General features: G+C 40.8%; 1 protein-coding gene across 2 annotated transcripts in view; it reads left to right on the top strand.

Annotated features, from left to right (window-relative positions):
- The window catches only part of LOC124137263, a 95755-nt gene extending 81660 nt beyond the window's left edge, over positions 1–14095 (top strand). For both annotated transcript variants that reach the window (XM_046503495.2, XM_046503496.2), the window contains 4 exons: positions 5511–5545; positions 6484–6599; positions 8157–8233; positions 8650–14095. In XM_046503495.2, the coding sequence (XP_046359451.2) occupies positions 5511–5545; positions 6484–6599; positions 8157–8233; positions 8650–8795 (374 nt within the window). In that variant the 3' untranslated portion in view covers positions 8796–14095. The remainder of the gene's footprint in view (positions 1–5510; positions 5546–6483; positions 6600–8156; positions 8234–8649) is intronic.

The raw sequence follows: 14095 nt of genomic DNA, 5'->3' as shown, positions 1-14095 counted from the left end.
TCTTCTCATGCTAAAAATAGGCCAAGTTCAAAGGTTACGATCTCGTGAAACGAGAGCGAGACCTAATTACCCATAAGCCCTTCTTCATTATGCCGAAGTGCTAAAAGAACAACTAAGAAAAGAGCTTCAATCAAACATTTATTTGGGATGTCCCAAATTAAGGTGACAAGTAACCCGAATGCGAACGCGAACTACAAAAACTGTCTCAACTAAGACAGCAACCGGACGGATAATCTTGGTCCAAGCTGGACATCTGGAATGTGGGAGTTTCAGCCAGGTCTCCTCCTAATGGCGTCCTCTGTAAAGAGATACAATTCAGTCAAAATACAAGCTCGGGAGGGAAATTCAAGGGTGGGGCTATCACATCTACTTCGTTTTATTAATGAAATTATAATTTCAATTCACACATTACATGTGCTTATGAAATTAACAATTTCACCACATAAAACTCCGTAGATGTGATAGCGGTGCTTTAAAGGTCTAGTTAAGTATTTTAAACTGGATTCCACATTCTTTAGTCTCCCTCAAGTAAAACTGCTTGAAAGTAGATGCTCTAGACCAGTTTCCCAGTTCTAAAATTTCAGTGATCGAAGCACCTTTAGTGTAAGCTTTTGATGTAGAAGCCCCCCGGACAGAGTGTGCCCTATACACTGTAACATTGATCCCTGCATCCTTCATCACATTAGTTACCCATCTAGCAACTGTAGCTGCGGATACAGGTTTGAGGGGTTTCACATAACTGAGTAATAACTTATCTCTATCCCCATCCTTTCTCCACAGGAGTGTGCGGTCAAGGTAGTCTCTGATACACTGCACTACACAGAGCAAAGGATTCTTAGGATAGGCTTGTATGGTCAACTTATGAGGTTCTGACCCAGGCTTAGAGACCTTTGTGGGCTTTGTCAAAAGAAAGACCACCTTGTCTCCCTTGTCAGATGTGAACTTTACGTTCATGGAAGTAAGTTCAGCTGCGCGACTTGCTGATGTAAGCATCAACAAAATAGCCAGTTTCTCTGTCAGATGCTTATCTGATAATTTACCATTTTCAGGCATATTACCAATATGGTCCAGGACCACGTCTACATTCCAAGTTTGGTGGTATCGAGGACATGGAGGTTTCTGATTGAAAATAGCTGTCATAAGTTTCTTGGTCAAAGGATGTTGACCAACTGGGTAGCCATGTATGTGGGGATGAAAAGCAGACAAAGCTGATCTGCTAGTGTTAACGGTTCTGTATTCAGATCCACTTTCATACATGTGGGTTAGATACTCTAGGATATGTTCCAAAGAGGCTGAAAAGGGATTGATTTGCCGTTCCACACACCAGCAAGACCACCTCTTCCAGGAGGAATTATAAGCTCCTTGCGTCCCTGGTCTCCACTGGTGTGACAAAAGCTCGGCAGTTTTTTGCGAAATGCCTCCTGAAGTGACCAGATTCCTGAAACCCTCCAGGCCGCTAATAGCAGTGTCCCGTTTGCTACCAGAGGGTGTGTTTGACCTTGTGGTGATTCCAGCAAGTCGGCCCACACTGGTAGAAGTATTGGACACTCCACTGACATCTCCAACAGGACAGGGTACCACGCCTGGCCCTGCCACACTGGAGTTATCAAGGTCAGTTCTGCCCTCTCCCTCCTTACTTTCCACAGACATCTCCCGATCATGGAGAACGGGGGAAAGGCATAACCTCTCGCCCCCTTCCATTCCAACCGAAATGCATCTATGTAAGTTGCCTGGGGATCTGGTCTCCAACTGACATACTTCTCCAGTTGATGTGATAGGCGGGATGCAAAAAGATCTATCAAGTGAGGGCCAAGTCTCTGATTGCACTGGTTGAACACCTTGCGATTCAAGAGCCATTCGCTCGAATCTGCAAAATGGCGACTCTCCCAGTCTGCAATGATGTTCTCCTTGCCCGGTAGATACTGTGCTTCCAGAGTTATCTTTCTCTGGAGACAGAAGTCCCATATTTCTTTGGCTATTGTGACTAGAACATGAGACTTTGTCCCCCCCTGACGATTCACATAAGAGACTGCTGTGCGGTTGTCTACCTGGACCAGAAGGGACATGCCTGACTGACTTTTGCAGAAACACTGAAGAGCCAGTAGAACTGCTTTCAGTTCGAGAGCATTGATATGGAATTTGCTCTCCTCCAGACTCCACCGACCTCCAGTCCGGTCTTGATTGCAAACTGCCCCCCATCCCAGATTGGAAGCATCTGTTTGTAATATCAGATCTGGGTGGATTGCTGAAATGGGTTTGCCGTTGAAGGTCGACAGATTGTCTACCCACCAGTGAATTTCTTGCACACACTTCCTGGAAAGTTTGATCCTGTGTTTGTAGCTCTGGTGTTCCAATAGTTCCCATGATGATTGCATTTGTAGGAACCGGCAGTGTCACTGGGCTGGAACAATAGCTCTCATTGGTGCTGAAAGCTTTCCCAACAAAGTGGCCAGTGTTCGAATCTTTACCACTGGTAGCTTCAGTATCCTGTGACATCTTTGAAGGATGTCTGTCACTTTCTTCTGGGGAAGTGTTAGAGTGAGACACTGAGAATCTATCTCGAAACCCAGGAAGTTGAGGTTCTGACACGGAACAAGAACTGATTTCTCTTTGTTGATAACGAAACCTAGGTTCTTCAAAAGATACAAGAGACTCTCTCGGCAACGAACTAGACTCTCTGGGCTGCGGGCAAAGAGAATCATATCGTCTAGGTATATGATCAACCGAATACCTGCTCTGCGTGCAATGCTTACCACAGGTTTCAGCAATTTGGTGAACGTCCGTGGAGCTGGCGCTAGGCCAAATGGAAGGCAGAGAAACTGAAACAATCGCCCTTTCCATTGAAAGCGGAGGAATTTCCTCTGGTGCCTGGCAATTGGGATGCTGAAGTATGCATCCTTCAGGTCCAGTTTGCACATATAATCGTTTTCCTGAATGACATCCTTCAGGAGTGAAAGGCTTTCCATCTTGAAATGATTGTATGGAATGAAAGCATTCAGTTTTTTCACATTGAGTATTGGTCTCTGACCCCCGTCTTTTTTGGGAACTACGAACATGGGACTCAAAAACTGAGATTGAGAATCCTCCAGATTCACACCCGGAAGAATCTCTTCTATCGCCCCTTTCATCATCATGTTCCCAATCTCCTTGTCCAGAACAACCTGGTTCACCTGAGAAAGAGGTAACGGTGGAGGTGGTTTTCTCTGGATAGGCTTTTGAATGAATTCGATTTGAAAGCCCTGAACGGTCTGAAGAATCCATGGGTCTAGAGTAATTTTTGCCCAATTGGTGTAGAAATGTGTTATTCTGCCCCCCAAAATATTTTCCGGGAAAGGAATGCTTTCTAATTTTAGATCTTCTATTTCTGGTAACATACTGTCTGGATGTTCTGGATTTTGAGCATTCAGATTCAAGGGACTTGAACTTATGCCGCGCTTCACGGCATCGGTATTTGTTGAAAGAGAGTGATACAAACCTATATGGTCTTGAGGATCTTCCTCTTTTGCCACCACGGTCTTTCCCTCCTCTCCTGGGATTGAAGGATGCCTGAACTCTGAATCCGCCCCCAGACGAACTGGGCTTACCTGAGGGCTCTCCATGAAAGGGCTGCTGCGAGAAAGGCTGGTTTCTAAAGAAATTAATCTTTTTCTTAGGAGCCGAATGCCGCCCACCAAGAATATCCCTGGCCTTTTGCTTATGCTTTACCTCGGCGAGTAGCGTGTTGTAAAAGGGGTCTCCGAAGAGCTTCCCTTTAGCATCAGCAAGGTACCCTCATACTTGTAAAGCAACTTTTTGGCTTTCTTTGGATCCTTAACCAGTTTGGATAAAATTGAAAGCCGCCTGTGGAAATTGATCGACAAGTTAGCTTGTCCCACAAGGCAGACTGACTTTTCTACAATGTCAAGAAGTTCATAAATGTCTAAATCAGGTGAAGCCTCCCTGCGTCTGATTTTGTCAAGATTACCCCATAAATGGGACAAAGGACCCATGACATTTAACATTCTCTTTTGAATAAACTGCAAAGAGAAATCTGTTTTTTTCTCAAATGACCTGTCCCGCGCTTCAAAAAGATCATCTAAATACCCATCCAGTTGGGGAGCAGTCAAACAATGCTCATCAGGTATGGGGTGATCATCAAGAATGTTCTCATTCAACACATTATCTTTTTTGAAGGTAGAGAACTGAGTATTGAGATGATTAGACAGATGGCTTGGCAAGGACCAAGAATCTGATTCTGCCTGTGTGATCGAAAAAGGGACATATTCATCTACTGGTTCAGCTGAACCGGCTACAGTTACAGGACCATTTTCAGAGCGGGGTTTATCAAGTTTATTGATACAAACGTTTGAAAATCGACCTCTCTTTTGTGAGGGTTCGATATAGTCGTCCGCACCCGGCCCCGAAAACGTGCCAGGCGGATGATAACTATCAACCACATCGCACTCGTCACTATCAGTCGAACTGTCACTCGAACTTGACTCGCTCGAGCTAGACCAGTCTGAGATATCATGTTCAATCCTGTGGTTAATTCTCCTTTTTCTAGGAATCCTATAACCTTTAGGTAACTGATCTAGTTTGCCTGCGCTACTGACGCCCTGCGACGTACCCCGGTTAGTAGATCTAACCTTCGGACCCACGTGGTCGTCATCATGGCTCGTACTGGCCAGATTTAACGACACTTGACTGACTGCTCCACTTTCGGGAGGTTTGTCATGATCCCCATGATATTAGATTGAGTACTACTCATATTACTTTGTATATTCACCCAAAAAAATCTCCAGCGATATACGTACGTGTTATTAGCATGAGGCCATGATGAAGAAGGGCTTATGGGTAATTAGGTCTCGCTCTCGTTTCACGAGATCGTAACCTTTGAACTTGGCCTATTTTTAGCATGAGAAGATAAAGACACCGCTATCACATCTACGGAGTTTTATGTGGTGAAATTAGTCTGGACTGATGCCGATTTATAGTACTAGCCTGCTGAGATACCATGCCGCAGTTTTAACATGAATACCCCACTCAGACCAATCCTTGTTTTAGCCCCTTAATGCTAAACGCCAGACAGGGTAACAACAAGTACCATCTTTTAAATGTCTTTTGGTATGACGTGTCCGGGAATCGAACCCCGGACCTTCCTCTCTCCAGGCGGATGCTCTACCACTAGACCACTAGAACATAATGGAACAATTTGAGAAGCCAGTTTGTTGTATCCCCTGATGGAAACGAGTTCTGTTAGCAGATCACCTCACTCACCCACACATGGCCTTTCATAATCATTCATAAAAACCTGCTTATGATTTTGTGTGATTCGTACAATGGACTATGTTTTTATTAGAGATTCTTATGATTATGGAAATGTTTTTGTCGCTTTCATTTACTATCACTTTAGTACATCATGAATTCAGTAATATTGCTGAAAGAACATATGCGAGATTGTCTCCTTAGTGATAGTCTCCTGGAACATGCTCCACCTGCCTGTTTAATGTCGTACTTTGATTCTTTCACAGATCAGCGGCAAAACTGGCGAGAGATGTGTGATCTGGTGAGTGCTGTATACTTCATTGTCTCCCAGTGGGGAAGGTCCTCATGCTTGCTTCTTGAGGGGATTCTGATTAGAATATGTCCCCAGTGTCTCATAATTGTCTCCTGAGAAGAGTAGGTCACTAGAACAGAATCCAAAGTACTAGGGCTGGGATGAGTCCAAATTTACTACCCGAGTACCCTACCTCCTATTATCCGACCCGACCTGGGTACCTGCTGTAGGTCTCAAGAGTTGGGAATAAAATGTCTGATTGGGAATTATTTTACCACAGCCCTGGCAAAAACTATTCATGTATCAAACGATCAGATCATGCATACACTAAATTCAGTGAAGCTTTATCAAACATAGACAAGTCAGAAAGAAATGCGAACATTACCGACTTGTAGTGTAACCACTGAGCTATAGTGAGTTTTTGTCATTAAACAATATATCACATGACTAACCCCGGGTCTGGGTTGTCCTGAGGGTAACCAGGTCCTACTCAGGACCCACCCGACCCAAGTTACCTTTCCAAGCCCCACAACGTACTTCATGATTGTCTTATTTGGGGATTCCAGGTCAGAATCGATTCATGCTTTTTTAATTCGCACACTAAAATGAAGGTCAGGTGATTGTAATGTGTGACATGTGACCAGCATGAAACAGCATCATAAAGGATTGATGTGTGGATTGATGGCTGTTGTAGATGTAAAGATGGTACATGTTGTACAGCAACTACACTCACCTTCAGCACCATACCCGTGCTCGTTGGTTTCACCGAAGTGGTAAACGTCTGAGACTCGCATAACTTCGGGCTTTCCTCCCACATTAAGCTGACATGCCGTGATATAACAGGAATACTGTTAAAAGGGGCGTTAATCCAAACTCACTCACTCACTCACTCACTCACTCACTCACTCACTCACTCCAGCCATATTCCTTATTTATTTATTCTGCAGCTCCGCCACACCATCATGCCCTGTTGGGGCATCAGCCATCAGTCGGACCGCGACCAGCATCGCTACATCGTCATCAACATCAAACTGATGTCCGATGACTGCCAGGAACAGCTCAGGTGGGGACATCTCTCCCGGTGTACAACTACAGTTCTTTTAGTTTATTATCTCCTTCATGTAAAAAAGATCACATAGTTATACACATTCCATTTATCTGAAGTTGACTGAAGCTTATCTTTATTTCAAACATATAAAAGTCAGAAGGAATTCGTGCATAGTCAGAAAAGTCAGAAGGAATTCGTGCATAGTCAGAAAGAAATGCAAATAGTAGCTATTTGTATAACCATGGAGTTATCATATCATATTTGTGATTAAACAATATATCACGGTACTAACCAGAGGTCCGGGTAGTCGTTTTGGTACCCAGGTCCTACTGAGTACACACCCGACCCGAGTACCTGTGTTTACCATCCCATCCCTAACAGAATTCCACTGTGATGTTTGTCAGGTTATGTTTTGGGAAGTCTTGTGTTGCCCTTGATTTCCTTCACAAATTATGATCAACAGTCTGAGATTAATTTAGACTATTAGACACTTTTAGCTGGTCAAATTGAAAGGTCATGTGAGCTTATATTATGACACGTTGCCCGTCATCTGTCTGGGGGTATTTTTTACCTCTTCTCTGGAACTACAAGGCCTATGGACTTAAAGACTTTGTATGAATGATATGAGCTATGGTGTCTCTCAAACTTGATCAGAGAAATCTGGTCTAAAATTTCCAACATGGCTGCAACAGAGACCATACATTGTCCATTTTGGCTGTTACTTCTGCATGTGTCATTATGAAATATGATGTACAGCATGTATCATATATATTTTTTGGAATAACATATATTATCTTTTGGGGCATATCAAGCTACTACCTTTCACTTTTTTGTACCGGTACCACCTTTCTTGACTGTTATTGTTATCTTGTGTTATTGTCCCAGGTTAGAATTGGTCTTCAGCAACGTATGCATGTTGTTAGAGGAAAGAGGATTGGATGGTCAGACTCCCTGACTTAGTTGATGCATGTCAAACTCATGATATCAATCACTGTAATCAACCAAGTCATCAAGACTAACCACCTGATCCTCTCAGTGGTAACTTTACAAGCATACGTTGCGGGGGACCAATGCTAACCCAGAATCCCCAGCTGTTATTGCATCTTTGACAGTTAGGCGATACAGCTGTTTATGCATCTTTGACGGTTTGGTGATACAGATGTTTTTGCATTTTTTATTGTAAGGGGATATAGATGTTGATGCATATTTGACATTTGGGTGATACAGCTGTTTATGCATCTTTGATGATTTGGTGATACAGATGTTTTTGCATTTTTTATGGTAAGGGGATATAGATGTTGCATATTTGACAGTTGGATGATACAGCTCTTTTGGGGTTCTTCAACAGTGAGGTGATACAGATGTTATTGCATATTTGATGGTATGGTGATACAGCTGTTTTTGCATGTTTGATCGTATGGTGATACAGATGTTATTGCAACTTTTACGATTAGGTGATACTGCTATAAATGCATCTTTGGTGATTTGGCTGTTATTGCATCTTGATAGTTTGGTGATACAGCTGCTATTGCATCCTCAACAATTAGCTGATTCAGCTGTTTTTTGCTTCAGGGACATATTTGGCCCGGAATTTCATGATGTGCAGTGTGACAAGGAGATGGCGCCATCCAAATGGTCACTTCATAGTGGTAATTGTTTCATGTTGTATAATGGCACCATTGTTTTATCAATCTATACACAGCAAGACATTGGTCACAAGTACAGACCATCCACATGGAGATTAAATGTAGGAAGTAAACCTTCAAGATGATTCAACTCACAATCCTTGTATTTGCAGATGTAAAGTGTTTCATAATGAATGATTAGAGTGATACTATATACCAATGAATAAACAGACTTCTGGCATTAGATACATGTGTGTGTGCCTCTGCATGTCCCTTGTTCTAGATCAAGACTTTGCTTCAAGGTTAATCCTAGCAATGCATGTATGGCCCATGTTCTGGATACTGACTTTGCTTCAAGGTTCAACCTGGAAATGCATGAATGGCCCTTGTTCCAGATCAAGACTTTGCTTCAAGGTTCATTCTTGCTTTCTGTGCTCCAGAGACAGTCATGCTGCCCTCGCCAAAGATCAGGAACCGAGGCGACCTCATGGCCCAGCTGAAAGAGAAGATCATGAATGTGCAGGACAACATCTTCTGGATGACCATTAGCTGGAAGACCATCAACGCTCTGAAGAACAGTGCTTAGGAAAACAGCTGTAGGATTTATTGTCATAAGAAGGGAAAATACGACATGAGTACCCTCGTTAAACCTCATCAGATGTTTTCAGTTGTCAGTCAGGAGAATAAAAGCTGACATCCCGTTTGCTTTGACATGTCCAAATTACTTTGGCCTGTCCTAAGTACCGGTACTGGAATTTGGTATAATCTGAAGAGTCTTACTCATAGGGAAAAATTACTGGAGGTACATGCAGGATCTGTGTGATCAGACGTTCACGAACATGAAACTTTGTAAACTACAAACACCCCAGATGAAATATATACTTGTGATAACTGTAAATTTTGCTTTCATTTTTTTATTTATGAACTATATCCAAAGAAGTACAGTTCTTTTGTTATTGTTGAAAATAATCTTTGTTTAATACAGACAGCCTATTGCTGGTATTTTATTGAAACAATGGAAACATGATCACCATATGGAAAGTAACCGTAGCAGGTAAGGCTGCTCCTCAGTTAATTGTTTTAAACGTTGCAGAACAAGATGAAGGCGTGGCTAACACGTTTATTTCCAAGACTCAGATTGTTGCATGTTTAAGTATTCATACATGTTATGTTCTTGCTTTTTATGGATGTTAGAGTACTTCAGTGCTGTTTGCGTTTCATATGAAAGTATGATATGACTGTGTATGTACAGGAATATTATTAGTTATGGTGTCTTTAATTGCCATATATACGGTGTCATATTAGGTTAGCAGAAAAATATTTTTCTGCCAACCTAATATGACACCATAAATGGCAAATAAAGACATCATAACAAATATATTATGCCGAAAAGGTTACACTCTCTGGTATCCACATTGCAAATTTTGCCTTTTGTCAGAGATTTCCTCATCGGTGCTACTAGCAAAGCATTTGACAGCCATTGCTGATGTCAAAGGGAGACCACTCTTCAAACCTTAGAGGCCAAACCTTGTGGAAAAGTTTAACTATAATCTTTATCAATAAAGTCACAAAGATGATCTAAAAAACAGATTAATGTCTTTGCATATCACAATAAAAGATTGTAAAACACAAAAGTGTCAAGTAACAAATTTCGGTACCAGCATTTCCATGTGAAATATGTGAGGTGGGTGTTGGAAAATCCAAGATGGCTGTTACTGACGGTATACGGTCTCATATTAGATCATTATCAACCATCTTGGATTTTTACTGATGGTATATGGGCTCATGTGGGGGTCAGTAGTTCTGCTCTCTGATTGGTCAATCTCACTTTGAGGCAAAATAATGTAACCGGGTCCTAGGAATGTCTTCTGCCGCACTGTCACATAGTGACTCAACTGTATTGCTGTAAAGAATGACTCCCACCCCAACCCATTTTTACAAGGCCCTGTAAAAGCCAGCTGTATAGCCCCAGACCTGCCGTATGTTAACGGGGATTACATGTACATGTCGTTGAGGCCTACAGATGACTTCCATATTGTATGAGGCCAGCACTGCTTTTTATGGCATCTTTGATGCTTGGCCACTTGTTGAAGCGTGATGACATAACCAAATGTTTGTGTATTTAGACATGTGTTATTGTACTGTTGCCTCCGAATCGACCTGTATCTATTTTTATTATTGAAGGACACTTTTCCCTATTTACTGATCATTGAATGAAAGTAGGAATTCATGGTTGAAGTTGAAAAGGCCTTTTTTCATCAAATTATTACTGTCAGAATGGTGATTGATTTTTTAGTGTTTTTCTAACCATATCAATTTCAGGTCAGTATCTAATGAAATTTGGCATGTTTTATTGTTTTGTTTTATCTAGGCTAAAAATATACTTCTAGCTGCCATATTCTGTTTCCCAGAAGGTTTTCATTCCATCCGTCTGCTTTTTTTTAGGTTTTAGACCTCAACCATTCTAAAACAATGTTTGCAAACAATAGCAGATAACCCCTGACCTTACTCTGATCGGCTCTCTGTATCCCACGAGAGAGATCACACTGCAGGTATAAACTCATTATCAGGTCAGAAAGCCCTTCTTTCCAGGGAATGCCCGTCTTGTATCTGCAACGTGATTTGCTTCACACGATCGAGGCATTTATAGTGTAATCTAGGCTTTGGTATACACTAATCCAATCAAGCTGGCAATTAGTATTTTGTAACTCATCTGAATGAAAACAAACACTTTCTCTTTAATTGGCCTCTAATGGCCGAAGCCAGTTTATTCTGCAAGGCACTTTGGCTGTCGGTGTCACTGTGCGGAGGAGCTCTATTGTTTTGGTTCCGGAATTGGATCATGCATGACCTAAAGGTGTGGCGTCACACTCTCATGCATGATTTAAAAACACCCAGAACCATCAAAATGCCAGCTAGCCCTTAAACACAGTCTCCAAATATCTGTGATATTCAATGTAAGAACTTATGATTCAGTTGGGGCAGTCGGGTAGCCGAGTGGTTAAAGTGTTCGCTCGTCACGCTGAAGGCTCGGGTTCTATTCCCAACATGGGTACAATGTGTGAAACCCATTTCTGGTGTCCCCCGCCATGATATTGTTGGAATATTGCTAAAAGCGGCGTAAAACCTCACTATGATTCACTTAATTGTTTTGTCATCGATCATTTGATCATCGAGACTGATTGTTCTCTGTTTTGTACAAACATGTACAAGCACTGTAAATAAATACTCCTTGGACTGAACCTTTCAGAAATATCTCTCCTCTAACAGATTGTATTAAATGTTGGCGTCATGTTGTGAGATAAATGGTCATAATGCCAGTACTAGGAGATATAGAGCAGTGTATGTATGAGAGCTTGATTTTGTGATACAAGATTGTGATTGTAATTTTTTGTCTCTGTTGTGTAACTGCAAGATCTGATGTACATGTGTTTATTTCATGTTGTCATATATGATCTGATCAAGGACTGTTTGATCTTCACAATATGCACATAGTATCGCATCCACCTAATGTACAGCAGGGCAGTGACCTTGTGGTTTAGTCAAGAGCTGTTATTTGTCCTTGAGAACGTACAATTAGATTTATCAGTTATTGCAATTGCAAAGTCCTATGACTGCATAGTTTCTGTACAAAGGAATCCTAGTTTACTTTGGTGAATGATATTTCAAAGGGCAAATAATCTGAACTTAGCAGCTGTGCAGATTTTAATACTTCATCACAAACGCTTGACAAATCAAACTTGAAAAAGCATAAAACAGACGCTAAAAAAACATAGGCTAAATCGCCACCCAAATGAAAAATATCCACCGCAGACACCGCAACCAAGTCTACGTATCAACCACTAAAAACATTTGTCATGCTCTTCTGCGCTGATAACTTTATACCACGCCCTGAAATAGGTTTGTTTTTTAAGACTATTATAGAGCGTGGGATTTCAGCACTTTCATTTAGACTTGTACTTTCTACAAATGTTATGAACTTTTTTCTCTTGGAATTTAACTTAATGTATCAAGGAAGTTGATATTTGCAATTATTTTTTTCAGCTTTACTTGCCCTTTAAGGTTTCATCAAATTACACAACACTGTTTTCACAAAACACTAGTTGTTAATACTGTTGTTAATATTTATTATTTCTGACAGTAGTTTATGCAGAATAGATATTTATCTGTATATGAAGGTTAAATGCTATGAAAAAGGAAGTTGTTGTTTGTTAGTATTTTGTATTTGTTGAAATTTGTTGTTGAGTTTGAAGAATCAAATAACCTGTACATGTCATCACTGCAACATTGTATAGCTTTACCCATGTCACAGTCCATCTTCCCGAGGCAAGGGAGTTAACTGACTATAAAAGTCAAGTTCCCTTGCCGAACTGTGCTGCAATTATGGAGTTACATTTTGGCTGGACTAACGAGTCTTTGCTTAGTCCAATCCGCCATTTTCTTTGAAGCAAATGCAAGTGATATGAGAGATGGAATCTGATTGGTCAATGGGTGGAACATAGAAGAGACATAACTCCTAATAGCCAATGGTGGCGCTACGATCATGCCTGGAGTTCCAATGTATTTCGGCAAGGGTGGAAACTGGACTTTCATAGTCAGTTAACACCCTTGCCTCGGGAAGATGGTCACAGTCTCACGAACATGTCATCACTGCAACATTGTATAGCTTGACCTAGGTCCCAGTCTCACGAACATGTCATCACTGCAACATTGTATAGCTTGACCTAGGTCCCAGTCTCACAAACATGTCATCACTGCAACATTGTATAGCTTTACCCAGGTCACAGTCTCACGAACATGTCATCACAGCAACATTGTATAGCTTTACCCAGGTCATTGTTTCATCCATGTCATTCTCACTTAAGCACATGATGGCACTGCAACATCACATTGTTTCGTCCATGTCATTCTCACTTAAGCACATATCAGCACTGCAACATCACATTATTTAATCCATGTCATTCTCACTTAAGCACATGTCAGCACTGCAAAATCATATTGCTTCATCCATGTCATTCTCACTTAAGCACATGTCAGCACTGCAACATCATATTGTTTCATCCATGTCATTCTTACTTAAGCACAAGTCAGCACTGCAACATCATATTGCTTCATCCGTGTCATTCTCACTAAAGCACATGCATTTACGTAATTCATTCTTTTACTCTAAGATATCCTTCTTTTCAATTTTGAGAATTCTGATTATTTGCATTATGGTGCTGTATTCTGTTATGGTATCTGTTGTTGAGTTCTTACCAAACTGGGTCTTTCATAGCTTCATATCTCTGTGGACCAGTTTTTAGTTTATGGATGGGTGCATTTTTACAAAAAATATTTTTATCATGTCTTACTTTGAATATTTGCTCATCTAGAACTTTTGAGTTACTTTTATTGGACAGACTTACAGCAAGTGAGTATGCAATTGGTTGAAAACTTTTGCTTCTTTTTGGAGGAAGAAAAATGATAGTTTGGTTGTGTTATTAAGTATTTTATTTCTCTCTTGTCAAGTTGAAAAAAATTAATTGACTTTATATGATATTGACTTAGCACCATTTCTCTAAATCAAACCCGGTGTTGTTAAGAAAACCTCAGAGCCCCAGTCTATGCAGTCATCCCACTACGGGAGGTTGATGGATTTAGGAACATCTATTTTCTTACTATTTCAGCCTATTTTCTTATTAACTGGTTTACAAGAATGTTGGCTCTACATTATGCAATTTATCTTCTGATGAATGAAAAACATCAACTTTCGACACATTCTGATGCAGAATCGAAATAATAACTACCATTTAATGTTTATATCACCAAATAAATGAATAGATTGTCCAGTCAATTATTTTTTCTATATTTTTATGGTTTTTCATTTACATCAATAAAACATAATAA

Source organism: Haliotis rufescens, unplaced genomic scaffold, assembly GCF_023055435.1.
Source record: "Haliotis rufescens isolate VD_foot unplaced genomic scaffold, xgHalRufe1.0.p SCAF_11, whole genome shotgun sequence".
NCBI classification, from domain to species: Eukaryota; Metazoa; Mollusca; class Gastropoda; order Lepetellida; family Haliotidae; genus Haliotis; species Haliotis rufescens.
The sequence above is the reverse complement of the archived record's forward strand: the minus strand, read 5'-3'. Positions and strand labels throughout refer to the sequence as shown.